A 27,662-nucleotide genomic window follows, 5' to 3' on the forward strand; every position below is an offset into this window, starting at 1 on the left:
CAAAAACAATGAAGATGTAAGAACTTCTCTTGCCTGCACGTGTGTCGTTAGTCAACTCACATGAAGGCCGAAATACCAACGTTGTTAATTTCAGTTGCATGAAGGCGCAGCAGTGCATTAGTGACGCATGATATTTGCATACATCAAGTCATGCGCGTGCAGTTGAGTATGCTCCACTGAACTTACATAGGCTACATACATGCATGGAGTAACGCACGACGATTTTCAGGTGGGTATTAGCCAGGGCTTGCTAAAACTGCGAATAATACAAATCAATCCGCCACTGCAATCAACCAGTCAAATGATTGCGTTTTTCAACGATAATTTCAAGCAGCAATAACTCCACCTCACGCTAAAATTCGCAAAACCCCCGCGTCGTCGTCCCTCGCATTTTTTTTTGTTATTGTAACAACGTCGACAGGAAAACAAATTCTACTCCGAGACGTTAAAAGTAACCACAAAACCACACGAAAAACGAATATGTTGAACAGGCAAGGTGCACTGCAAGGTGGGGTAATGCGTTCAAGGGATTTGGCTTTTGGTTGTCACAGCCTTGCGAGCGTAATGTGGAGGTAGAAAGTGTACCCGTCAGCATACAAATCCGACAAGTCCTTTACCGAAAAAAAAAATGAAAAGGAATATGGATCAGCTTGCCACAACCTCGAAGAGCAGTGGGAGACACTGCTGTACAGCCTCTGCCTCTAGCCGGATCAGCTTTTGCCCACCGATAGGGCGGACGAAGCTAAGACGGCTCGTGGATTCTTGGGAATAAGGAACCACTCCTACAAGGACAGCTTAAATGCTCATAATAAACATGTTTTATCTCTCTCGTCAATTTCTCGCACTTGGAAGAAAAGTGAAGGAGCTGCGCCTTCAAACAGCCGTTTCTGAACGGCCACCAACTCCGGCATGGTGCCGTTATCTAAATGCGTCATCCGTGTGTGTCCTCGTTTTCGGAACCTCCCATTTTATCCTCGCTAAGAATTAATTCACCGCACTTACCTTTGACGACTGATGCGTGCATAGTCCTGTCCATGGAGGAAGGAATGGTCCTGTCTTTAGACCCATAATCTTGCACCCTGCTTAGCTCCCACAGGCGTTTGGAGACTGTGGCACAGGCGTTTCCCGTTTGCAGTGTCGCGCGCAGTGGAGTCGTTCGAAGTGACGCGGCCAGGCGGGGTTGCGTTGCTCGACGGGTGTCGAATCGCCAGCTTCGTTGTTCCCGGGTGCGTCACGCGGACCACTGCTGCTGGGCGCATTGTGCTGGCGCCAATCGGAGTGCAGCTTCGAGGATGCATTCGAAATGCGCGACAGATATCGAACTCTGCAAGGATGACTCGCGAAGCATTCCGGGAGAACGGTTGCAGCCTCCGTCAAAGCTATCGGAGGGGCTAGTTGGTCATTTGGCACCGTGAAATAAAATGCGCGAACCAAGGACGGGATGAAGAGGAGGAGGACACCACACAGCCGTGCCTCACCAGACAATGAACGCATTGGTGAAGGAGGCTCTTGAGCAAGCGTATTTGGGGGAAATGAATGATGTTGGGTTTGTAAGCGGTGTATAAAAACATCGTTTTAATAAAATTTTGTCAAAATAATGTCTCAGAAGTTTTTTTTTGTTGTTGTTGTTTTTTTCATGGACGATAGTCCTGTCCTGAAAAGTTAACTGTAGTCATCTGATTCAGTTATATGTGAGGCGTTTATTGGTTTTACTGCTTGTACACAGTTCATTTGTCGCTTTCATTGTCATTTCCCATACCTTCCATATTCATTCCTTTCTCTTTCTGTCCCCAGTACCCTTCCCCCCAGAGGGAAGTAGCAGGCCCAAGATCAATTTCTCAGGCCGACCTTTTCTCCTTTTCAATAAACATTTACTCTCTCTCTCTCTATCGTTCTAGCATGTCAATTTGTGAGAAATGATCCGTATAGCCAACCGAACTTCTGGAGCTTTGTACAGCACACAATTACGCGGAGTTACAAGACAGCTGACGGCAGAAACATCTATGCTGGAAAGCGTCACAACGGCCAATGACAAACGTACAGTCTTTGTCAAAATTTTGTAGGCCAAGCCGGAAACGCGCAGGCTGCAAAAAATTCAATGTACAAGCTTACGTGCCGACCGAGGCTGAAACTTTTTTTGCAGAAAAGCTAGAGAAGACACCTTTTCTTACGGCTCTAAAATATTTTTTTCACATTTAGAGGTAAAGCGGATTCTTTGCATTCTTTGTGGTCGAGAAAGCTTAGGATTGGCCTACAACGTGTTGACAAAGGGTGTACATTTTCGAAAAGAAAAAAAAGAGCACTCTAAACAAAGATGGAATTTTCGCTTTAGGGACGCGCCGGAATAACACCGACTGGAAAAGAAGGTCTCTGCATTCGCTTCTCGCCATTTACACGTTCGGCTTTCTAGGGACTTGTATATGTCGTTTTCCTCAGGCTGTACGAAAGCACAGAATTTTGGGAATCCGACCAGTAAGAAAGCACATTCGGACAACAATTTGAAGTCAATACTTGCTCGATGCGGACGCAATATCCAGAAATTGTTGATAGCGAATGGGCGCAGAGAATACACAATAGCTCCTGTTCCCGGCCGAAAAAAATGTTATTCACGATCGTAGCAAATACAATTTAAACCACGCATATTTAGACCACGCATGTGCTCTTCCACATAAAAAAAAAAAACGGCAGCACCTCCACTCCGTGGATGATGGCGAGGCTGCGGAGTACGGGGACTCGAAATGACATCCAAGTTGCGCCCCGAGTGACATCCGATTTGCGCCCAGACCGTCATTCGATTTGAGCCGTGAGTTGCACCTCGATTATTTCCTAGATGAAACTGCAACTCACGGCTCAAATCGAATTGCGCTTGATTTTCGCTTGATGCTGGTGTGCGCTCGGATGGACGCGGACGGACATTGGGAGGTCCTACTCCGCACCGTTACAGGCGAGGGAGTAAGCCGTTCGACTATCGGGCACTAGCTCACGGTCGTAGCCCAATGGGTATAGACGACTGACACTAACTCTGTCTGGTCTATCAGACGCGGGCTCGAATCCTGCCGGTGCCTGTGTGAATTTTTGCGATTGTAAATGCTATGCGCACGGACGCGGACGGACATTGTGCGGTCCTAAGGCACTCCGCACATAGGACTGAAGACAAACATAGGACTGGTCTTCACTGCATGTCAACGTATACATCATGTAATAGCTCGTCACCGAACCACCACAGTGGCACAATTCAGTGCTAGTGTAGTGCACACGCCTGCTATAGGGTACTTTGCAACTTATCTGTAAAGAATTGAATAGGCCTATACACACCTCCAACAACATTGCGAACTGTAGCTTTTCAGAACTACTAAGACAACGCTCTCATTGCCGCAAACCTGCAGCTTGTTGATGAAGTGCCAAGCTTAGAGGATAAGCCATCAACCAAGCTGTGTTCCTAGTAGCTGGCAGCAATCAGCCATTCAGAAAACGCCCGGCACTTACGGGAAAGATGCGACCGCTTATCACTCGAAAGCGGCGTACGGGCGCCAAGTCCTAAAGTTGTTTTGACGAGTCTTCGCTGATGTTGGCCAACGGAAAGCGCTTCCACCGCTCCACCCTCTCCGCCATATGTTTTGCTTCATTGAAAATACAAGAGGATAACAAACAAGAGACGAGAACACTGAGCGACGGCCCTGTGTACATTGGTGCGCTCTGGACAAATGTCGGATTTACATAACGAATCACACAGCCGCCCCCGCCTTCCTCGAGCGAAGAGCCCAAGCGCAAACAAGTCATTCAACAGCGCTGCGCTCTAAATGCACCGGTTCGTCTGCACGAAAGCACGCAAGAGCTAATGGAGCGGGCCAGTACGCACGCATTCAAAGACACCCATACGCGTGTTTGTCTTTCCGGAGCAAGCCCATAACACGACATGTTACACTCCTATTCTTTCGTAATCTTTTACTCCTCCAGTCATTGGGTAGCCCAGCCGATAGTCGATGACGACATCATACGATTTTGTCCACGCACAAAGGCCCACTCAAATGTCAACACAGCGAGTTGTCTGGGCTTCGTCGTTTCGTCGTCTCGGTGGCATCCAGCGTTCGAACGGCGTCGGAGGGGACCAAAGACTTAAAAGTTCATCTCAGAACAGCGGTCAACGCCCACTGGGAACTATGGCGTTTGCATGTATCCGTGATCAGGCCTGCTGCGCAGTGTGATCACTCAGCGGAGCCGGAATGAACAGCTGAAGAGTAGTTTGATGCACCGCGTCTTTCAGTCACACAACGGTATGTGAACAGGCTTTTTCGTCTTTTATTTAAAACTACAAAGCTAAAACAATGCTACCATAGTTTGACACCTGCCCTCTACCTTCCCCCTTCTGAATTTATTATAAAAAAAAACGAAAATTGCGAAGAGTGCATTAACGGTAGAAACCTCCTTCTAAGGCATTTTTTTGACAACAAGGAGCCTTTAAAATTTCTGCGCTGCTAGCTTCAGGTCAATACGGCACGTAAACATACAGATACGTTCCCGATTTCCGGGTACGCGTGCTTCATTTGGGCATTTAAAAGTACGGAGGAGGTCGACATGGGAAGGCTCGGGGAGCACAGAGCCGGTTTGCCGTTTGAAACAGGCGACATCAATTGAGATATCTTTTTTCCTTACAGATGAATTGCTCGCACTGCATTTACCAGTGGAGAGAAATAACACGCCGCGTGTGCAGGTAATCGTATTACCTGAAGTCAGTCAAGAGGAATGAGTACAGCTAACGAGTGCGATAAGCGGTCAAGGGGATAGCTGGCCTCACAGCGCTCTTGGGAATGCATGCCCGCATGCGTGCATTCGGTCGGTATACGTTTAACGTTAACTAGGAGCAAACGTGTTTTCTTTATTCCTGCTGTCTCAGATAAAAATAATGTGCTCTCTTTGCAAACATGTGTTCATTCGTTCTTTCGACTTGCCGACCCTTGGTGAAACCGGCGGAAAGCTGGGTTCGCATACTAATCTTATGGTCCCGAAGCACCGAAAGACCAGCCGCGAGAAAATTCCGCTTGAAACGACTTTGAGCTTCTGCCAACCCCAGCAAATCATGTCCCGTTTGCAATGAAACAGCTACAGCGGGCAATCGCTGCATCCACGAACTGAATTTTATGGCCAGGTACACTTAGACAACGAGTCGGTACTGCCCGCGAGGTGTACTTAAAAGCACGCCCATACGGTAGACAGCATACCGACCTTTAGATGCCACTATAATCCTCAATCGAATAGATCGGTCGAACAACGGTCGAATAAGTCCATAAAAATGTTGCTAGAACTTTGTCTAAACGCTGATCACCTGCCTCTAGTGTCTGTACTCTGTCAGTAAGTGCACCGTTTTGTACATATTGTTAGTTGTGTGTTTACAAAAGGGCTAATGGTTGTCTGTCTGTGCGCTACAAACTGGCCTTTGAAATTGTATTTAAATTACCTGCAGCTATACACGCGAGCCGGCAGCGACTGGATGTACTTGCCCCCCCGCCTTACTCTCTCTCTCTCTCTCTCTCTCTCTCTCTCTCTCTCTCTCTCTCTCTCTCTCTCTCTCTCTCTCTCTCTCTCTCTCTCTCTCTCTCTCTCTCTCTCTCTCTCTCTCTCTCTCTCCGAGTATTATTTTTACTTTTTGTTATGTAGCACCTTGCATTGTGCAATTGGAATGTTTTGAATGTTATTATGTAGGTTGCCTAAGTGCACTTCACTGCCTGGAGCCCCGGTACTGCGTGAAGCAGGAAGAGAGAGAGAGAGAGAGAGAGAGAGAGAGAGAGAGAGAGAGAGAGAGAGAGAGAGAGAGAGAGAGAGAGAGAGAGAGAGAGAGACTTGAGCCTCTATCAGACCATAGCCTTTAAATCCTGCTTCATTTTCCACTGACGGAAAAAAATTAAAAACTTGAAACTCCTTAGAGAATTAAGGAAAATAGACATGCATTAGGCCTTTTAAACTCCTCTCGCTGTCATCCGCCCAGTCCTAGACCTTCCCAAAAGTGGCGCACATGTTTCGCACGCGTTCTTCCACCCTTCCTACGTTAAACGCAACCCTGCATAACGCATTCACACGCCCGACGCCCTTGCTTTGGAAAAACATCCTACTCAAGGATTGCGGACGTTTCCTACGCGTGACGGGAAAAAGGTGGGAACCACGCACACGGCTTCGTGGATGTCACGGCGCGAACGGATACGCGTATCGCAGCCTCGGCATGAGGTGGGCGGACAGGACTTCTTTTTGCGTACCGCCAGTTGCTTTCGCACAGCTTGTTAGGCCACACACACGCGATTCTCCAAACCTACTCGCCCACTACTAGCATTCCGCTCGCTTTGCTCTCGAATGCGCTGCTCAAGCCATATTAGACAATAAAATAAACAAATACGAGAACAGACATGTCTATTATGCCAAAAGTGTGGGAAGCAACTAGAAAAAAAAAAGAATATTCGGCATAAGGAGGGGCCTTTTAAACTCTTAAAATACTGCGTTAGTGTGCTAAACCCGCAGGAAGTCGTATCGCTGCTCATGCAGGCATGCGGCATCATTATATAGAACGTTTAAATGACCTCCCATGGGATCAGTCTTTTCGAATTTCAGTGTCAGGACAGCGGGTAACATTGACAGGGTAATCCAGTTCCGAAACCGCGTTTTCTAACGTGCGTCATGAAATTTTCTCTCTACAGCATCAGTCTATGCAAAACGAGAGGGAGGGGTTGGTACCAGGCGCAAGTATCCGCACGGGGGTGGTAGTGAGCACCGGAGAACCTGGAAAAGCGTGACTACGGACTACGCGGAGCCACAATTACTCCGTTTATGCACTATCCCCCGCACTGTTTTATTTTTGTCGTCTTAACTACCTTATGCTACTACTACGACTACAAGCGGTCGTCACGAGCTTGGCCTCAATGTGAACTTTGTGTTGATCGGACCTTTTCCCTTCCCTTTCAGCCGGACCACGTACGCAAAATAAGCAGCAGCGGCACACAGCGGCAATCGAATGAAAGAGAAAGAAAACTCGAAGGCGGCCGTAACTGGGTGCACGGTAGTGGTCAGGCGGGAGGTCGCGAAGAAAGGGGCAAAATGGCCAGATCTGGGTCGAACTCGTTCTGCGTTCGCACGCGGTGCGCGCGCGCCGCCAGGACGACGCCCTCGGGCGCAAACAAACAAAACAAGGCGTCAACCGCACGCAGAATACAGGGACAGCCGGCCAGTTTCCTCCCCATGTCATCCTCTTATTATTTCTTCGTTACGTCAACGACTCGTTCAGGCTTCTACGCCGTATTCTTGATCGGGGACACTTCGCGATTTTTTTTGGGCGGTCAGCGCCATGATGGTCACGTGACTAGCAGGCATGTTGACCTCGGGGGCGTTGGGCAGAGTCGTCGACGGAACGCGTAGCGTTCCCGCCAAGCTTGGCCCGCCAGCGAGCCTGCCAGACGAGACACACTAGGCCACTGCGGCAGTGCACACGGACGCATGAAACAAGAGAAAGGCCCTCGCTACTGGGTCATCATCGTTCAGGGCCCAAGTTTTCGTTCTTTTAGAAGAAGAGAGAAACGTAAGGACGTTTATCCCAAAATAGGGTGTGTCTGTGTCAATCACTTGGAAGGGATAAGAGATAGTGCTCGCCTGTTTCTTGGTCTTACTACCTCGTCGGTGTTGTGCGGAGTCGCCGCCTGGAAGCGGGTCAGAAAGAGGAGAAAAAGACAAAAAAAAAAAAAAAAAAAGGACGGGTAGGAAGAGAGTGGTGGAACCAAAGGTTATAACGCAGTTATGAGGGCCGTCTCAAAAACGTCACGGATCCAGGGCGCCTCTCACATCTCGAGGTGGCGCGCTCATCGAGCGAGTTGAAAGCCGGCGGCATAAAGGCGCAACCACATGCGACGTTTTGGTCGCGTTTGGAGACCGTCCGCGGCGACGCGCGTTCAGCGCGCGCCACCAAATACACAGCAGCGCGCTCGGAGCGCCGGTGTCTGCGCATCCCAGATTTTCGGTCCGTTTTCGGCGTCTGCGCCGGATGTTGCTGTCCTCAATTTCCGGTCCCCCTCCGCACGCAACATGGCGGCTCTTTATTTGGCGGCTCTTTAGCACTTTATTTAATAGAACATCAATTTAACGTGTTTTGTTTGTTGAAGTTTTGATTATTCTTCAGTTTATTAAGAATGACTTAAACAGAACGATGCTGCCTTTACCAAAGTAAGTCTGGCAACTTGGATCGGAGAAGCGCTCTTCGCGCGTCTCATGTGGTTGCTCGCCCTCTCCAACGCCCGTTCCGCGTCGGCGCCAGGCGCCGCAGACGGTTGCAAGACGCGGCCAAAACGTTGCATGTGGTTGCGCCTTAACTCTTTCGGGACCGCTCCTATAGGCCATCGGTCACATATGATCGATGGTTTCGCGAGCCTGCAGAATAAAAATTTTCGCTCGATGGAACACCTAGCGACATCTAGGAGATAGTTTGAAAACTATAGTTTTCTCTTTTGTGAAGTTTCTTTTTTTATCGCCAGGCGGCAACGCATCAGATATTTTATTCTGACGGGCGGTGGTTCCGAATGTAAACATACTCACGCGCGAGCGCGATAAGAGATCCGCGTCGTCTCGTCTCGCATATCTTCGCCTTCTACTGTGGATTTTGACGATGAGAGTGGCAGTGAAGAGTCGAAATGCGACTTTAGAGATCGCATTTCAGCTCAAGTGAGGATTGGGGTGTCGATCAGCCTGGAACATGAATCGCGCTCAAAGGTGGGTGTTGGTTTCGGTTTCAATTGGCTCTGGAGTAGGTATGTGCGCTCGAAATATGTTCTGGCTAGTTTATATCTGTTCGCTAGGGTGTTAACTACCTATTGTGGTGATCTCCTGCCACCAGCGCAGAAACGAATTAAGTTTTCGCCGAGCTGAGAGCCCGGCGTGTACCTGGGCGACGACGTAGCCATGGCCCTAGTGCCAAAGAAATCACACACAAAACAAAAACCCAGTTACACCTAGCCGCATCAAACTTTCGTGATGAATAAACAAAACATTGTGTTAGATTTTGTATATCCTGAAATAATTTTATTCTTTTTAATTATTCTTAGATTTACGCTTTTTTCTATCTTTTTCAGTAGTTTTTTTGCGAAGATCTTACTTTCTGATTTTTTCATGGTGCTATCGTCAGTGTTGAAGTAAAACACGGTATTGTATGTCAAAGAACATATAATTAGCTGCATTTTCGTATATGCTAAAGCAGGATGGTATCTTTGCTTCATGTAATAAAAATTTTTTACCGAGACCTCCCTTTTTCATCACTTTTTCCGGCGGTCCCGAAAGAGTTAAGAGCGCGCGGTTCGTCGCCGACGCTGCCCATCGCCACTGCTGCTGCGGCCCCTTGTCTTCGTCGTGACTCCAGTCGGGACTTGAGAATTTCTGGAGTAGGTAAAATGATCGAAAGAAACAAAACAACGAAGAGAAAGGAAGCGCGAGAACAAAAGTCTTCTTTCGTGATGTATGTGCTGTTTATTAACTGAAATAAAAAGAGGCAAATATGAAAAAAGATTGGCTCAGATTGAACGAGTACCTTAATGCAAAGCAATAAAGGACAATGTCCGCTCTATGTCCGCACAATATGGCCGTTTAAAACGAGAGACGCCTCATTGAATTGTAAGAGCTTGAGTTTCTTATTTGCGTTTATGTATAGCGCACCCATGCAGTGAAGAGTAACGTTTGGTGTCGGACGAGTTGGACTCACACAAGAACGTACTCTTTGACGTAAAGGCAGGGCTTTCTTTCTTTACGTCAAAGTTTACGTGTTCTGTTTGTGTCTGTCTACGTAATACGTTCCAGGGCAAACCGCCCAATGAGATAAAAAGTAAACAAAGCGCTTTTAGGACAGCTGAAACGTTTCCAAATATAGTAAAGCTCATTCTTTTTATATGTTCAGGCAGATACATGCATATGCAGCCGCCCGCACAGAACAGGAACGGAAAAACAAGAACGGTGGAAAGCCACACAAAACACCTGCGCGTATACTGTCTCGGATCATCTGTTGGCACGTTTCACCGTCGAACAGCGGCCCCGAATCACTGGTAGATGAGTCACGGTGTTGCACGTGCAGCTGCTCAAGGTGTACAGTTACGAGGGGTCATGGAAAAACTGCGGAGAGCAGGGATTACGTAAAACACGTACGTACGCGCATTCCGGCTTCGAACCAAACAGGCCAACGTGCGAACAAAGAAACAACAGTGTTCCCGCAGGTGTCGCACATCAATCAGCCTCTTCTTCCTTCAACGCCCACGCTCTCCTGTAAGGGCGTTCGGAAAGCTGGCAACTTGGCACGCTCGCGCTGTCGCCGGAATTTCGAGAAGCTGCCGATAAACAAGTCAGCAAGCAAGCTGACGCCCTGTTGCGGTTGCAGTTTCGGCGGTCAGGGTCCGCAAAACGGCGTCCGGTTGCGTCAACCAAGCAACATCGACCAATATCAGTCAACGAGGCAAGTTCTTTGAAAAAGAAACCCAGTGTGGCCATCAAATCCTGCTGAGAATGTGCACGTACATCCGCTGCTTGCAGAGCTTAACAATTGGCTCATTTCGCGAACAAGGTGAAACTGCCGCGGATGGTTCTCCATAGAGCACAAGCGTGCGCACAAGCGGCGGACGGGATGAGCACTTGCCAACGCCCCTCTAACACCGAGCTACAAGAATTACCACAGAGCGGAACGCGGTAACTAGTTTCACGTTTTGTTCGGAAAGTCACGGCTACCACGCGGCGTCCGTGTTCTTTATTTATTCACTGAATGTCTGAATGCTACAGAATAGTTTTCACGAGGGATGCTGTCCCAAGAAAGAACGGCACACAATAAAAAGAATTGGCCGAAGCACACTGTAGATTGGTAGAGGAGGAGGTTGATGTGGTGATTGAGCCAGCCGCTTCCCGATCAGCTCTCCTCACTTTTATTTCCCGAGTCACCTAAATTTAAAGCATTAAAATATCAAAATATTATTTTTTTCCCAATACCTATAAAGTTTCTCTCGGTAAAGCGCCTGTAGCAAGGCTATTGTAGCAAGGCGACAAGCAAAGCCGAAGAACGTCACTCCATATGCGCGCTGAGACTGCAGCTTCGGTTGTTAAACTAAAGCTCGCAAGCGGGAATTTACAGTCCTTCAACAGGGATTCATTCTAACGACGGGGCGCGTACAGCAGCGGAAGAGTGATGCGTCATTCAGTGAGATAATATGAGCACGAGGTCAAAATGCCGTAGCGCCAACTTCTTTTCGATGCAACAATTCTATGACAGTACCACGTACGACAACCTGCTTTCATAGCAGCAGAGTCCTTCAAAAGCATTGAGGGAATCTGATAACAATGTCATAGAGGTCGGTTTTGTAAACCGTCATGCTGCACTTGCGCTCAGCGAGAGAAGTTTCTAAACTCAAGGTGCTTAGCTGGGACGGAATTCTTACCGAAGCCCGCGCACAAAGCTCTCGTGCGGAGGCATGTCCAGTCGCGCAGTCATGCCCGAAGTATAAGCTGCGCCATAAGCCTTACGATATGCGGGAAGAACTTTCTGCAATACCGTGAACAAACGCCGGTTAATTTCGCAAGGTATGCCTTATTATATCCGAGAAGACTTCAAGCTAAAGCGGCCACTCCTACTTAACTACCACAGTTTACGCAACCTGTTCCGTTTTGCCTTTGTTTTGTTCCTGCCTTCATATGCATCCAGGAAGAACCCAGCAAACCCCGTTACGTCGTTCAGATATCCCGGAGACGTCAGCAATAGACATTGCAGATGTCCAGGAGACGTACTGTTGGGGTCAGAGTTACATATAATCAACGTCCCCACAACTGCAAAAAACCCATCCGAATAACACGAAGGATCACGTACTGTAGACGTCTCATGGTACTTTTATACGCTGTTTGCGGGACGTTACCTTAGTGGTACGTCGTATGGATATTGTAGTGGTACGCATGCAAGACGTTTATAGACGTCTGTTCTACATTCTTTTTCTGTCTTCGGCACAAGCATTAGTTTGTTATATTCATGACTAGTGTACGTTCGTACGATATTGTAGAGATGAACCTGTATAATGGAAATTTACATTCTTTATACTGTATCTCGATGTTTGGCCAGCCCCCTTTTCAAGGCTGCCTACGTGTTGTAGGCAATAATATTTCAAATACATGTCTTACTAGCTATTCAGCACTGTTTGCTGTTACTTGTCACCTGGTTTCTAGAATAATGTTTCCACTTTTGAAGTGCTGCATACTGCATGAAGTCTTATATGTGAAGTAACAAGCTGACCACACACTCTTGCAGAAGCACACGAAGCACTGCTCTAAACAAGAAATGTCGCATCGAAAACAAGTGGCAGTAAGTAACAGCAAACCAGTCCTGATCAGCACAAGTGACCTTGGCACTAAGGCAACAACAGTAGCGTCATCGAATTGTACCACCAGCATGGCTGTACAGGCATTCTGAAAATAAACTATCAGGGAAACAATTTAAAAAAAAATTTCCCCCACCTCCCCGAAGGGAATCGTGAGGAAGTGCGAATGCATTTCTTGCGCCGAGAGTACACGGCGTAGTAATTGTGCCATCGCCTTGAGAGGCGCAGTACCGGCGAGGGGGAGCTGTCAGGCGAGGGGAGAGGCGCGCACCGAGGGTGAGTGCAAACCTAACGGGGGGAGAGGCGCGCCAGCTGCAGAGCATGTGACGTCACGGCGCGAGAAGAGGGGGAGCACACGCAAAGGCGCCAGCGCGCGGTCACGTGGGAGTGTGACGTCACGGCGCGAGGAGCGGTGCGGGAGCCGGCGCGGGCGCGCGCAGCCACGGCGCGGGAGGCGGAGCGCGCGCGGGTCACGTGGGGTGTGACGTCGCTGCGCCGTTGCTACAGACGCTCCTCTCCGCTCCTCGCGCCGTTGCTAGGGGAGAGGAGGAGGAGCAATGCGGACGGCGGATTCAGGGTCGCTTATAAAGTGCATCGCACTTAAATTATTTAATAATTCACAGTATGGTGCCTTACAGTCTAATGGTTCCTGGGAATCGCAATGTGATCACACGGGGGAGTTTACGTTAACTGACTGGCGAATGCCAACGGATTTTAACTTTACCCCCCTCATAGCATTACCCCGTGCATTCGCACTTATCCATGTTCACCCTTGGGGAAATGCCTGGGAGTTTGTTCGGGGTCGCTTATAAAGTGCATTCGCACTTGTCCCCACCTCCCCGGCGGACGATTCAGGCTCGCTTAAGAAGTGCATTCGCACTTATTCTTGGCCAATCTCCCACGTGGGTATGTGCCATGTCAGCGGCCAGGCAGCGCGCGCCCATCTCCCCCCGTTGCTAAGGAAGACGAAAAGCACGCGCACCCGCAGCTGTTGCTATGCGGACGGCGGAAGTTTCGGGGTCGCTTATAAAGTGCATTCGCACTTAAAATTAAACTATAAAATGACAGTCTTGCCACCCTAGATGTAAGTAAGTGTAGCTGGGTAGTAAGAAAGCTTTTAATGCACACATAAAACACAAGAGTTCAGTAACACAGTAACACAGTAATATGCTTTCGCAACACAACAAGTTTATTTTGATTCCTATTTGCCCTGGCCCACAGGGTACACATTGTATATTTGCAAGAATAGTAAAAATATTCATGACAAATTAAAAAGGTCAAACACAGCAAAAAGGTTGACAAAAATAGAAAAAAAGCAAACATGACATGTAAACCCAGCGTACAAGCACAAGATAGTTATGCAACTTGAAGTATCTCACATTAAGTGAAATGGGTGAAAAACAGCAGTGTGGAAAAAAAACAGTGTGGAAACAAAAAAAAAATGATTGAATGGTGGTTAGAAAAACAAAGCAAATTTACGGAACTAAATAGTTCAAATCTAGTGAACAATTTGTGGAACAATACACCAAAAGCACATTGGAAACACAAACGTGGTGTTGAGTGGTGGGTGTGAGTGCCATACAAATTTGAGATACTTTAAACAAACCAACATCTAGGGAAATGGTTATAGACACTAGAAAAGGTGAGTATACAGAAATGAGTGTACGGCGGTTACAAGAGCAGTAGTAATTTACGTGATGAAATAATTCACACTTAGCGAAATGGCAGGACAACAATAAAACAACAAAAAACTTTAGCAACAACTTATTCAAGTCTGGATAGGAAAACAATACAATGTTACACTATTTCAATATTTCACACAAAGTGATATGATTTGGCAACAAACGAAAAAACGTGGAACACGGAAATGATTGAATAATATTTACAACAATACAGATATATACAACTACATGATTCACACCAAGTGATACGCTCAAGGAACAATAACACAAAATAAAAATGCATCGAAGCATGGAAATAATTCAATGGTGGTTCTATGGTGCATGCCTCCATCATCAGTTATGGTAGGGATTCTTGAACAGTTTTCATTCTTCGTTGTGGTGCCAGAAACTGTCAAAATAGTTGCGGACCGGATTGGTTGGAAAGTGAGTAGAAATTTCATGATCCAAAGGCTGAAGGAAATTAAATGCCTCTTCTAGCAATAAAACTAAGAAGCCGCAGGTTGTCGACAATGTTGATATTTGCGCAGGATGTGACTGACAATAAAAATCTGGGCCCTATACATTGTCTAATGAAAGAATTTGATGTCTGTAACAACACGAAGATATCTAGTTACACAGAATTCAGGATGTCGTTCGCAGGTGGAAAAAAGGGTGCTTCTCTTTTTCCCAAACCAGGAGAACTCCTGCGCCAAGTTGACCGTCAAAAGTAGCTCGAGCAGGCGCCTTGTGGACTGTTGCAGTAGCACCTCCCTTGCAATCCAGTTCTTCTATCTAGGCATGGGTACAGGAAAATCTATGTTGTTAATACAGCTTTTAAGGCTGGTATAATACAGAGTGGCCGCCTACCATTGTCCTTGAAAACTACAGTGTATGACAGCTGCAGCTTACCGGTACTCACCTAAGGGGCAGATACTTCCAGGGTCAATAAAAGGGTCTAACTGAAATTAGGGACTACTTAGCAGGCCGTAGAACGTTAGATGATGGGTGTAACATTAAGGGAAAGGAAGAGAGCGGAGTCGATGTAATTTAATGCCAGCATTGGCACTACTAAGGCAACCTTAAAATTATGACTGCTAATGTGAGGTACCACTATTTATACGCACTATATTTCGTGAATCGGGACTCTGAGCACATTTTAGCCCAGCTACGGGTCCGACCTGAACTTGCAAAATATTTTTCTGTGTCTATGTTAACCACTTTTCTGAGTGAAGTGACAATATATACACCGATGAAGCCATGTCCACAAAATGTGGCAAAAAGAAACATGCACAAACCCGGACAGCGTCTCTGCCATGGACGTACATCCTGCAGCACAATGGCGAGGTGGGCTAGTTGGTATATATGCATAACTAAACCTTCAAAACCACATCACTGAAAAACTCGTCCTGTTGTCCTGTTCGCTTGTCTTGTTAGGCCTACATTTTTATTTGAAATATACGTTGTACAGCAGGAAACATCAAGGTAGTGCAAGAAATAGTTACTGCACACTCAAATTTAAACATAGACTTCCCTTAATTTAAACTCTATGTAAAATTTCCAGTGGCCACTGTATTCGAATTTCTGAGGTTAGAATTCTATTGTAGTGAGTTGTTTTGGCAGGCTTTCATTAAATGAAGTGCATTTTGCTTATGTTCTTTCAGTGACGTTAGCGTTTAAACAACAGACATGTGACAGTGGTGGCTGCGGCATTGCTTTAAAACAGGTAGGAATGAAACCAAAATAATAGATTCCCCCTCTCACTTTGGTTATTACTGCACCTACTAGGCCCTGAACACAAGCCAGCCGAATATTTTTACAATTTAACTTTGCATCAATATACAGTTAATGAGGCCACACCGCACGATCCTACAATGCAGTGAAGGGTGGGGCATGGATGGCATTGGCTTGCACCAGGAGATAAACAAGTTTAAAAATATTCGTCTCAGCAATGAAGCACATGCAAAATATAAAGACTTAGGTGGCATTTAGGCAAACAACAAACATGACTGGTAGACGGGATAATCAGGACGCAAACAAGACGCACGTGAAGTAAAACAGATACACGCAATCTGCAATTGATACTGGCTCAATTTTACGGCATACAGCAGGCTTTGTTCGTTGCATAGGTGGGATGCATTGACTGTATAGCAATGCTATTGGGGTAGGCCTTCCCCAAGTGAAAGTTTGCAGTCAGTCTTGTTACGAGTTTGGTGTTGCATTTGCAGTTCAGCGCTAGACATAAAAGAGACACCAACTTGCGCGAAAACAAGGGTGCTATATTCAGCAGAACGGCATGTTAAAAATACAAAAGTTACAATTGCATTCTTTGAGGCTGAGCTAAGTTTTTTTGCGTTCTTTTAGGAATGAGTCATCATCTTCACCCACCAATCTACGCTCACTGCAGGGCAAAGGTCTTTCCCATAGATCGTCAATTATCCCGGTCCTCCGCTAACTGCGATCAATTTACCCCCGCAAGCTTCACCTCATCTGCCCATCTAACTTAATTTCTACCGCCTCCTGCCACGCTTGCCTTCTCTAGGGACCCACTCTGTTACGCTTAATGACCAACGGTTACCTTTCTTTCGCATTACATGCCTTGCCCACCTCCACTTCTTAATTTCTACTAATATGTCATTAACACGCGTTCGTTCCCTGATCCACTCCGTTCTCTTCTTGTCGCTTAATGTTATACCTATCATCTTCCGTTCAATTGCGCACTTAGTGGTTGGGCGCTTCCGTTCCATGGCGTGCTGAGTATCATCGCACAAATTTTGTCATTCTACAGTTTCTCTGCCCAAATCGCAGAAATATATACGCACAGGATATAACAATGAAAATTCCTCCCACTCGTGTTCATTACATCACTGCTGCACATCAGAGTTTTCCCGTTCAGGTGCACAATCTCTCGTTCTGTTTTTTTTACTGACTGTACAAAAGGCGCCTTCTACGCTGCGAACGCAAACAAATCCCGATGACACTTCTGAGGCGTTGTGCCTTCAGCACGAGTGGGAAACGAGGCTGCGCTAAAGAGTATGGACCAAACCTCCACACAGCTAGTCCACTTTGGCAAATCAGCATTGCAGAGCCAGTAGGAGCAACGGGTGTAGCTGGCAGGGCGCAAGATGATGTTTACGTCAGGTGGTGTTGCCATTCCTATCGGATGTGTCCTGGTTTATGTCTTTCGTGTCTGAATAAAACTCGAGTTCACCGCTTTGTCCTATTTTCTCTTATGTTCTCGTCTACGTGCGCTGTAAATCCATTGAAGATCGCGTCACCAACTGCTTTTGTTGAGGCACGCTTCACAGGAGTTTGAACTTCGACTGGTAGGTTCGAGGGAAGGCGTAGGCCAATGGAGCGGACGGGGCGGAAACTAGGGAGTTTTAGAATAACGTACGCAACCGTATGCAAAAAGTTAGCGAACGCTTATTCTTTGCGTCGTTCTCACTGCGCATGCGCCGTACGTTAAGCCGCTTCTGCATTTGGCGAACGGAAGCGAAATAGCGTGCCTACGTAAGGCCGCTTGCGTTTCTAACAGGCGGCAAGTAGCGCGACAAGCATTCACGGTTCCGCCTTTCTGTCGACAGTAATTTGCCTCCGATGGAGAAAGTTCCTTGCTTTACGAGTGCTTAGCACATCTGCATCGCACAGCTCTGTATCGCCGTGACATCGCTGACTGTCCAAACAAAGCTTTGTAGCCAGGCAAGCGAACGAAGTGGTGTGGGTGTGTGTGTGTTGTGGCCGCGTTCGCGATGAGATGCGACGGTGTGCTTCTGCGGTGAACAACGCGCAAGCGTTTATCTGCTTATAGCTCCGCCCCGTCTGTAACGCCACCGCTTTATTTCGAAGGCACGTTTCCCACAACGCAGCAACAACGTACAACCCATATGCCTTTTCAGAGACATGCTGGCAAAACTAATAAACCGTGATATTTCATTAGTAATGACGTTTAAATGCACAATACTCACGAGGGGAAGGCGATGAACAAGGTCGCAACTGCAACGGTCTAAATAGCGTTGCATCCGTGCCAACTGTCGTCGCGCTTTCGGCTCGCTGAGCTCTTCCAGACGAATTGAGTTCACAACACAATTCACACGGGTGCACACAGTCTTCTTTCATTCACAGTAGTAACAGTAGACATTTGAGTAACATTCAAGGCTCTCATCCTGTAACACGTTTAAACTGAACGGCGCAGCACGCGTCTGGCCGTTGCATGCGTTCCACCCGTTGAACGCCGAAGGTCATGACTAGTGGATTGGATTGGCTCATATGATCTGGCTTTATAGCACCGTCGTTATAGTGTACCGTCGTTATTTTGCGGTCTCAAAACAGCATATACAACAATAAACTTTTCAATAGTTCTAACTGCAGCGTTAGTACACATTTAGTGTATTTTATGTAGTTTTTATCTTAGCGGGAGGAATTTATACTCAACTTTGGGCACTGCTCGAAATGACGGTGAGATATTTGAGTGGCGCCCCCTGGATGTGACGTCTGAGGGTCCCGCTCCTCTGTCGTCTGCTACATTCGCGCCGCGATCGTCCGGTTGTGACTGGCAGCAGTGCCTTTGCTAGAAATCGCCCGCTTTGATGCTCTGGGGCCTTAAAAAGCGTGTTTTTATTCAGATTCCGACAGCTCTGAATAATTTCAAGCTTTATCCCGCACAAGTTTACAACACACGAGGAGAGCGATAACGTCTTTCAGAGAGCACCGCTCTATACGATCGTGCGTAACGCGTTCTACCTAGCGTATCTGCGAGTTTCAGTGCTCAGAGCTCCTTGGTAAGTATTGAAAATGCGTAAGCTTCCCCGAAATATTTCTGAGATGCTCTTATGAAGACTCAACAGTGTAATGCTACGTATGAAGCAGCGGGGCGCACGGCAGGAAATAAAACGGGTGTTTTCCATCTCTTTCGTTTTTGTTGACTTGTGTTAGATGAAAGTTTTTTTTTTTTTTCTGCGCCCAACGCATTCATTTTTCTGCACCGTCCCAGGAGGTTTGGAGATGTTTTTAAGGCTCACAAAGTTCATGTGGATATGCAATGCAATGAGATTTGTGCTACGCCGCAGATAATGTTGTCCACAGTACTCGAAGAAAGCTTTCGTGCACCTAATTTCTATCGAGCCATCGTTATCGTAACGAACTCAATCTCAACCCGAACAGTTATGCCATGATTACGGTGTTAAAAACTTGATATACTCGCTAACGAGCGCAGTAAATAGTGTACATGCCAATTTTCAGTATAACACAATTCGAAACCAATGAATATGTCCAGGCAGCTTTTTATTGTTTTCCAACCACTTCAGGCGCAAAGAACAAATCCTGGGCAACTCGGGGTGACGTTCGGTGAATTGAAGAATGAATCTTTCTCTCTCGTCTGGGACTGAGGAGCCTGCCCACTAACCAGCTCGATTTTACTGTAAATTTTTTTTTCCTCCGGCTGGTCCTCCTCCTCTTGAGTTCAGTTCTACTATAACGCCTATCTGAATATTGGGATAATATGGCTGTGGCAAATGTACCAAAATATCCCTCCAAATTTGAACAAAAATGCCTTACCGTATGTTTGCAATACCGGTTACTCGTCTTGCTCAATAAGCCTGCATACTGCATACTCAATAAGCCTGCATACTCCCTGGTATAAAACCAGCACGCGCCTATACACACAGAAGGTTGTTTGGAAACCAACCTACATTATTTGTGCCCCATAGTGCATGTCGGCACACTCTCATGCCGTGACAACGTAAAGTGACTTTATACAATAGTTTCGAGCGTTAGGCAAGGTTGCCAAATCTGCTTTACCTTACATATACGATTAGCTGGAATCGTAATGCCTTCTGCCAAAGCCGACAGCCCTGAAGGATTGGAATTTGTTTTGGTCCTCCATTTTCGCTGTTGTCGGTTGTCAGCCTCCGGCTTTTACATTTGTTCGAAAGGCTGCTGCATACAGAGGCTGACGCCTAGCTCAGACTCTTCGCGCTCCTCACGGGGCCAGCTTCACAGCAATGCATGGGCGACGCCGGCAATGTTTTTTTCCGGAGCGGTATCACAAACTATACTTAAAATCACGCCTTGAGCTAGTTTACGCTATTTTAAGTCTTTTGTTACGAAAAAAGTTGCGCATACGCGAGATCTAGTGCTGACAAGCACAAAATCTCAACCGCGCGCAAAGAAACATCGGAGAGAGCGAGCACAAGGACCAAGTAAAATGGTGGTTTCAGTGAATGAAAACTCCTTTAGGCATCAAATTTTGTTCAGGCATATGTTGAAGATAATTTATTTATTATGTCCTCCGCATTTATATTTCTGTAAAAGCAATATTGGTGAATAACAAAACTTGCACAAAACCACTCGGTACAAAACCCATACAAAACACATACAAAACCCTCGGTAACATGAAAAGGTTATGGCTGCGGAGAGTTTGAAAATAAGGTATAGCAGATATAGCTAAAAATATGTAACTGTGATAGACATGTACGAAGTAACAAGCAGACATACCAGCAACATCTGAACAACGTCAGAAAAATATGTCTAAATACCGTCCACAAATGAAGCAGCAGCAACATCTAGAGTACGTCTTCAGCATAGTTGAAATAACGTCCCACATTAAGGTACCAGCAACGTTATCTCAACATCCAAAAATTTTCAGAAAAATATCGCACGTTGTACGGATGTCTAATAGAGATACTGCTGGGACATAGACGTTCGGATCTTTTTGGGACGTCGCAGAGATGTTAGTGGTTTGCTGGGAAGCTGACTCGACTACACAGCCACTGTACGAGCAAGGATTTACCGCAGAGATTCTTTCGTTTATTCCATACAACCAATCTCCGTAAAAAGTCTGGATAGCTCCATTTCTCTATCACCCACGCGTACACACTGCGAAGTGATTTTGCATGCTTGTTGAACCGCTAATTAGAACATGCGGTTAAATACCGTGACATGACTGCCGAAGCTGTAGCGCCATTTATAATCAAATCACGTGAGCTATAGCTCATAATTACATTAAAGCACCGCCGTTTGTGGCAGCTTGCATCGTGACCCATAAATCTTTGCCCTGACAGCTAACACATGTCCACAATCCCAAACTACCGCCTCGGTGCCTATAGATGGCTACGGCTAATGGTGCCTTGGGGGCTGCAAGGCTGCGTACGATGTCAGTGTCTTCGTCGGCAGCCCATGAGGAAATACGACAAAAGCGAATAACAATCATCTGTACTGCAGTCACTGGCTGCGGCATGAGAGATAGAGAAAGAGAGAACGATCTCGGTGAATGAAGTCTGCCGTTGTTAGAAGGGCTAAAATGCCTAACTTGCTACGCCAGTTGATGACGTGATGAAGATGATGACGATGATGTGCAAGAACTTGATTCGCACAGAGACGTTGGGTTATTTAGAGAGAGTGGTCGAGACATGTGTGTTGCAGGTACTCTATCAGAGCATTGTAGCCCGTATAAAGCAATTCACGTTCCTAAAACGTCCTTTAGTTTAATGTCCACGGAAAGCGGCAGTACCTAAGACACTGCGAGGGACACTCTTTGCGCACTAAATCGAGAACATTCACAGAGCACGTGCTGGAGGGTTTTTCGCACATCGCACTGTGGGCAGAGTGGCGACAGAGTTCGTTTCATCTTTATAGGAAGTTGCACGTGTATGCGTCGACATTCAACCGCAGTGACCACGTGTGTGATAGGGGACCAGAGAGAGTGAATAAACTTCTTTATTAGCAAAAAAAAAAATAGCATAGTTAAACGTTATTCTGGTCCACATAGGGGCAGCTTAAAAGCTACACGATGTTTATCCACCTAAAAGCGTCATGTAAAGTGGGGAACATATTTCCCCGAGTTATACACACGTGTCCGTTGACAATCGGCTGCCAGCGCTGTGGATATCTGTAAAGTTTCGCTCGCTTTCGTCAGAATTCACTGGCCCACGCACTTCTGACGAAGGTTGTGCCGCGTATAATGAACAATTAAGCGAAAGCCCTGAGCTGTCTCACAACAGAGCAAAGCTCCTGAGTGTATACGTCGCTAACAAACGTCGCGCTTTCACTTCCAGGAATCCGGCAGAGAACTGGACAGGAACTGGGTAGTCGCAACTCGGAAGCAAATGAAGAAAGGGAAAGGACATCTCGGCCAAGCAAAAGGATGAGGATTCCGCACCCGGGGGACCGACGCCGTGCTGTCACGATCTCGTCTACGCGACGCGTGCAGGAAGTGCTCGCATAACACGGTGCCGTCGCCTCAGTAGTTGCGTCAACTCTTCCACGTGCTCCCATTTCGCAGGAGGAAAAAAGAAAAACAGAAACGATTCAGGTAGATTCGCATTTGGCGACAAAGAGCCATTTTGCACCAAGTTTGACTGAAATTTCATTTCAATGCGTCGACTGGCGCCCAAGCTTGTCATCCAGTTTGGAACAATCATTGGCAGGAGTCTAGTCTCTTAATTCGTATTTTGGAATCGAGTTTTTACTAGAGGAAATTAACAACACCTAACGAAACCAATCGGGCATGGCCATTAAAACAATTGCGTTAGACGATCGCAGATGAACAGCGGGAGGGCATCAAGGCTTTTTCGCGCAAAAGGTTAACAATAACAAAAGGAACATCAATGTCTGTGCCTCTTCCACAAGCTACAATCCCAGCGCGTGTTGTTCACGCTGAAGGATGGAGGAAGCGCTAACGTGAATACGCAGATAGATGCTGAGAAAATGCGGCAACGCTCACGCGCTATTCAAACATTAGCGTTCGCGTGTCCCCCATGTCTTTGTATTCCCGGCGCCGCGGCGGCGTCAGAAGCAGCAGCAGCATGCCACAGAAAGAGCCTGTATACCGCTAACGACGCATGAAAGTGTGTAACCCGGTCCGTTGCCTTGTCTCGCTGGCAACGCCAAACGGTGACGGGTTGTCGAATAGAGAAGGAACGTCTAGCGTATTAAAAAAAATACATCTCGAAAAGCTGACAGCGACCTCACCGAGGCAAAGGCCCGCCGCCTTGCTTCCTCGGCTTCTGTTTCCCTCTTTGAGACGTCGAATTCCGCACTGATGACGTTATTTGAGTTCGTCCACTCAGCGGCGTCGGTTTGGGCTATCAGGTTTGTGACGATGACGTAGCGCTTGCCGCCCTGTTACCTAGGCCGTAAGCGTGGGGTTAAGAAAAATATCTAGAGAGAGGAAGAGGAGGAAAAGGACGCGTCAGAGAGGAGACGTCTTACAAAGAGGTCAGAAAGCCACGGCGAGCAAGAAAACACCCGGCTCCGGCGAGCGGCAGGCGCCCCTTGGGGCCGACAACGAGACCGCCTGCCCGAACGCTCTCCCGTCTCTGTGACTTCACACTGTTACGTCTTTTCAGGTGCGTCTCCTCAACGTCGCCGGCCGGGAAGGACGGGGTGAGGGGCCCGAACAAGAAGCCCGACACGTCGCTGCTTCGAAGCGGCAACGGCAGAGGCGCGGCCCTTCTTTGACGTCTCGTACGCCGAGACGAAGTGAAGAGAGAAGAGCCGGTGAGCCAGATATATACATGCAAGGTGCGGCCATGCGCGTTTGTTGATCGCTGTTACTGCATGCTGCCGAACGAATACGGCTGAGAAAATTAAGAGCTTACCTAAGCTAGTTCGCTTAACTTACAGTTCACAGCTTGCTTACAGCTTTGCATGCAGCGTATAGTTTGCTTACAACTTAGAGCTTCCTTGCAGCTTTGCTTGCATCTAATAGCTTTCTTACAACTTAGAGCACGCTTACAGCGTAGAGCTTTGCTTAAATCTTATAGCTTGCGTGCAACCCAGGGCGTGCTTACAGCTTAGTGCTTGCGAACAGCTAAGTAGCTTGCTTAAACCTTTGCTTACACGGCATAGCTTCCTTACAACTTAGAGCATGCTTACTGCTAACAGCTTGCGAACAGCTTGCTCACAGCTTTGTTTACGGCCTAGCTTACATCTTTGAACTTGACCACAACTTTGAGCTTGCAAGGGCGAAGAGGTTGCTTAAAGTTGAAAGTTTTATTCTAACTTGGAGTTTGCTTACGACTTAGATATTGCTTTCATCTCGGAGCTTGCTTTCAGGCAGCGGAAGCCGAACGAGTGGCAACGATTTCGTGACGATGTGTGCAGGGTTGCCGACTCTGCCCCATGCCCCCTCAACTGGCTGTCGTGCAGCACCGAAGATTTTGCCCATTCCCGCCTCTTATTAAATTGGTTATCGTAGTCAAAACTTGGACACTGCTTCACTGTAAATATACCACAGTAAAAGCTCGTTAATTCGAACTCGGTTAATTCGAACTTACGGTTAATTCGAACTGACGCCATGGTCCCGGCACAGCCCTGTATAGGTACCCGAAACGGTTAATTCTAACTATAGGATCCCCTGGTTTCCATCACTCCTCGAAGAAGAAGCCGGCACAGAGGAGTAGAATGTGTTGTAAATCTAAACCAAACCAAATTTACTAGAGATGCAAAACAATAAAACAGAAAAACAACAGCGTAACGCACGCGCTACGCTGCGGCCACAGCTTTTGTCGCTTCCGAAGCGGACTGAGCAATTAATTTTGTTCGCTATTCGAGCTCCATGAACATCATCTACGAAATAATCTGCCAAAAACGTGTAGTAGCGCCTTATGCGCGATAACAAGTCCAGAGGTGGCTTTTCGTGTTCTGTCCACGCAGTGTGGCGCGACGTTTATTCATTCTAGCGCCCTCCCGCTAACTCGAACTTCGTTTAATTCGAACAATTTTATGGTTGAGCCACAAACAGCGCAGGATAGGAGAATCACACAAACACGGCGCTGAGTAAAAACTAACTAACCTGCGCTGTTTGTGACTCAGTTATGTACCAACTGACCCGCCTACTATCCGTGTTGCAGTCAATTTTATGGTCCCCTTCGAATTAACGAGCTTTTACTGTAGTAATTTATAATGGGAACAAAAGGCCAACCGAATGGTAACTCTTTTGTATTCAGATTCCACGCGCCGCAGTAAGCGGTTTGCCTGTAACCGAGTCAAAGCGCGTGCACCATCAGGCTAAATTTGTTCTCAACGAAAGGCTAAGCCATAGAAGAATCTGTGGCAGAAGTTCATGTGTACTAAGAATCTTTGACCGCGTTTGGAAACTTAGTAAGACAAGGGTGCCCGACAAGGTTAATGAAGTACGAAGCAGTTACTACTCGGACATTTCACGTTGGGCGGTTAGTCATAAGTTTCAGCAGTTACCTTTGTTTACGTGGCGTTGCCCGCCTCAGCTACGTAGGAAGAAAATTTTTTCCACGGGTGGGAAGGCGAGCAGGTGCTATGGGGCTTACACGTGAACGCTTTATTTGTGCGTGCGGGATAGTGTGCACGCGCGTATCGTTGGGACTCAAAAGTGCCGAAACAAATTCAGGCGGGACAATAAATGCTTGTCGTGCTCCTTGGGAGTAGTCAAATCTCGGCAAACGGAAGCAGGCATGGTGACAGTCCCGCTACAAAAGGCAGCCGTGCTACTAATTTTGGCTAGCAAATGCGCGATTGCTTAGTCACTGCATGTGTGTGTGTGTGTGCGCGCGCGCGCGTGTGTATTTAGTGCGGGTGTATAGTGCGCGTGAGTGCGTGTATGATACTGTATGTGCGTGAGTATTCGTATGTTTGTGTGCGCTATAGTGTGCGTATGTGTGCGTATGTTCGTGTGCGTGAGTGTGTGTGCACGCACGTATGTGTATGTGTGGGTTCATCAGCGTATTTGCGTGCGTGTACGTACGTGCGTTCCCGGCTGCCTGAAAGTTTCAGACATACCAATGTCTTTCTATGGGAAATACCTGGACAAGCAAGAAGCCTGTGCAGAACATCTCCCGACGGATGGTTTCACACAAGACAAGGTGAACGAGCTGGCGTCGTCGTGGCTTCCGTGACCATCACGCAGCCTATTAAAGAATGTTCGGCGGCGAAGGAAGTTATGCCCGCCGAGAGGCAAGTCTGCGAGCTCCTGACGACGGCCGAGACGCAATGTGGGTGCACCGCCATAATATTGAAACGTATCTTTCCTGGCTGAGTCACTGGCACAAATATGACCTTTCATTCAAGGAGCATGGTGGCCGCCATCATAAGGAAAACGGAACCCAACGTGAGAATAAAATACGGAACTCTGGAAGGACTCCCTCGAAGCGCCGTTTTTCATTTGTTGTAATCTAGTATATCACGCAAGTATTCTCGGCTCAAAAAGAACATTTTTCCGTATATGCGTACGTGAGTAAGTAACGGCGTTCCCGTCGTCATAGATATCATCATCATCGACGTCGTCGTCGTCGTTGTCATCATTCTGACAAGTCCGGGGAATTCTCCTTGTGAAACGTCAACTTTTGTTAGTGAAGATGGGACACTATGTTATGCTTTGAGGCCATAGTTTGACCCTGCTATAGTTTGAGGCTACAACTATACGAGTCTCGGGGCCGTATTCTGAGTACCTCCTCCACTCCATTTGCTGCCTCCACTCGACTGAGGGGCGGATTCCGCAATGCTTATGCATGGGGAAACTGATTTCAAGGATCTCCTGCACTGAAACTTGAGTGGAAGAAGGATTCAGACTACCAGGATATGTTTGTCACTGAGGCCGAGTGGATGCTCACCACACGGTATAAATGCGGTCAGGTGTTCGCACTGTGGAGAGTACAGGGCATGATGCGGCACCAGAGAAATAGCGCAACAAATTTACACGTTCCGTGGAATATATTGCGTGGAATGTCGATGTCCACAGTAAGAGCGGAAGCTGCGCAATGATCGTAAAACGTAAACAGCGGCACCAGGTGCTTTCAACAGCATCGGTTAGCCAGCGGAACAACTGTCTTTTTTTAAGAGCGAAGCTCTTTGGCGAATCGTAATTTTTTGTGTCCGCAGTTAAAAATACAAAAAAAATTGCCTAGCACTCGCGTGCGCGTGTCTCGCGACGACCGCCCACCGTCTCCTGCGGACGTTAGTAAAGCCAAGCATAACCACTTAGGGAGATTGTCCCGGATTGTGGCGACCGCCTGGCAGTTAAAAAAAACCTAGAAAATTCCGAGCGTTCGTGTGTTCGGCATCTTGGACTAAGGACGCCTACTTCAAGCTTCAGTTGATTTAAATAAACGTTTATTATCTCTCTCTCTCTCTCTCTCTCTCTCTCTCGGCGACCGCCAGCGTCATTGGCGCGCGTTTGCAAGCCAAGCATACCCACCTGGTAGATTGGCCAAGATTGTCCAAAACAAAACAAAACAAACACTCCAGCGTTCGCCGTAATCGCGGCAACACTTGCTCGGAACGAGAAAGACGCGTCATATAGTACGCCACTACAAAGTGATGTTCAATAATTATCACATCAAAAAAAATTAGGGAAGCTCACAAGTATAGCAACAATAATGGAGTAAAGGTTGTTGCGGCTGCGAAGAAAAAGCAAATCGGCTGCAATCGTAGGCTTAAACCGTCGTGATGGTCGTGAAAGTACACGTACAGCTTTGCTACCTTCAATTATTCCGCGTTAGTTGGAGCTTCCTTCGTTTTTTTTTTTTTAATTTCTCTGCTGTACTGTTTATCGAAGCAGTGTCCTTCACACCGAAGCGCTGCCGCTAACGTTTTTATGACCGTTGTTTGAGCTGTAAAGGTGTAGAAAAAGTAAAAAAAAAAAGAACTTATCTCCAAAAGAGAACTGCGA

The 27,662-nt window shown here is 47.1% G+C and overlaps 1 protein-coding gene and 1 long non-coding RNA gene across 4 annotated transcripts in view; one reads left to right on the forward strand and one right to left on the reverse strand.

Annotated features, from left to right (window-relative positions):
* Positions 1 to 27,662, reverse strand: part of LOC144174103 (uncharacterized) — a 215,246-nt gene that overhangs the window by 125,696 nt on the left and 61,888 nt on the right. For 2 of the 3 annotated variants that reach the window (XM_077702558.1, XM_077702555.1), the window contains exon 1: positions 1,003 to 1,083. The exons of the other annotated variant lie outside the window; for it this stretch is intronic. In XM_077702558.1, the coding sequence (XP_077558684.1) occupies positions 1,003 to 1,068 (66 nt within the window). In that variant the 5' untranslated portion in view covers positions 1,069 to 1,083. Of the gene's footprint in view, positions 1 to 1,002; positions 1,084 to 27,662 lie in introns of those variants that run through there. 3 annotated transcript variants of the gene reach the window in all.
* On the forward strand, positions 10,123 to 26,380 carry LOC144174102 (uncharacterized). The gene is made up of 3 exons (XR_013323428.1): positions 10,123 to 10,692; positions 22,072 to 22,328; positions 23,365 to 26,380. It is a non-coding gene; the product is annotated as an uncharacterized LOC144174102 (long non-coding RNA).

The sequence above is a fragment of the Haemaphysalis longicornis genome, unplaced genomic scaffold (assembly GCF_048455015.1).
Source record: "Haemaphysalis longicornis isolate Haplotype H1 unplaced genomic scaffold, Haemaphysalis longicornis Haplotype H1 scaffold_3, whole genome shotgun sequence".
Lineage (NCBI taxonomy): Eukaryota > Metazoa > Arthropoda > Arachnida > Ixodida > Ixodidae > Haemaphysalis > Haemaphysalis longicornis.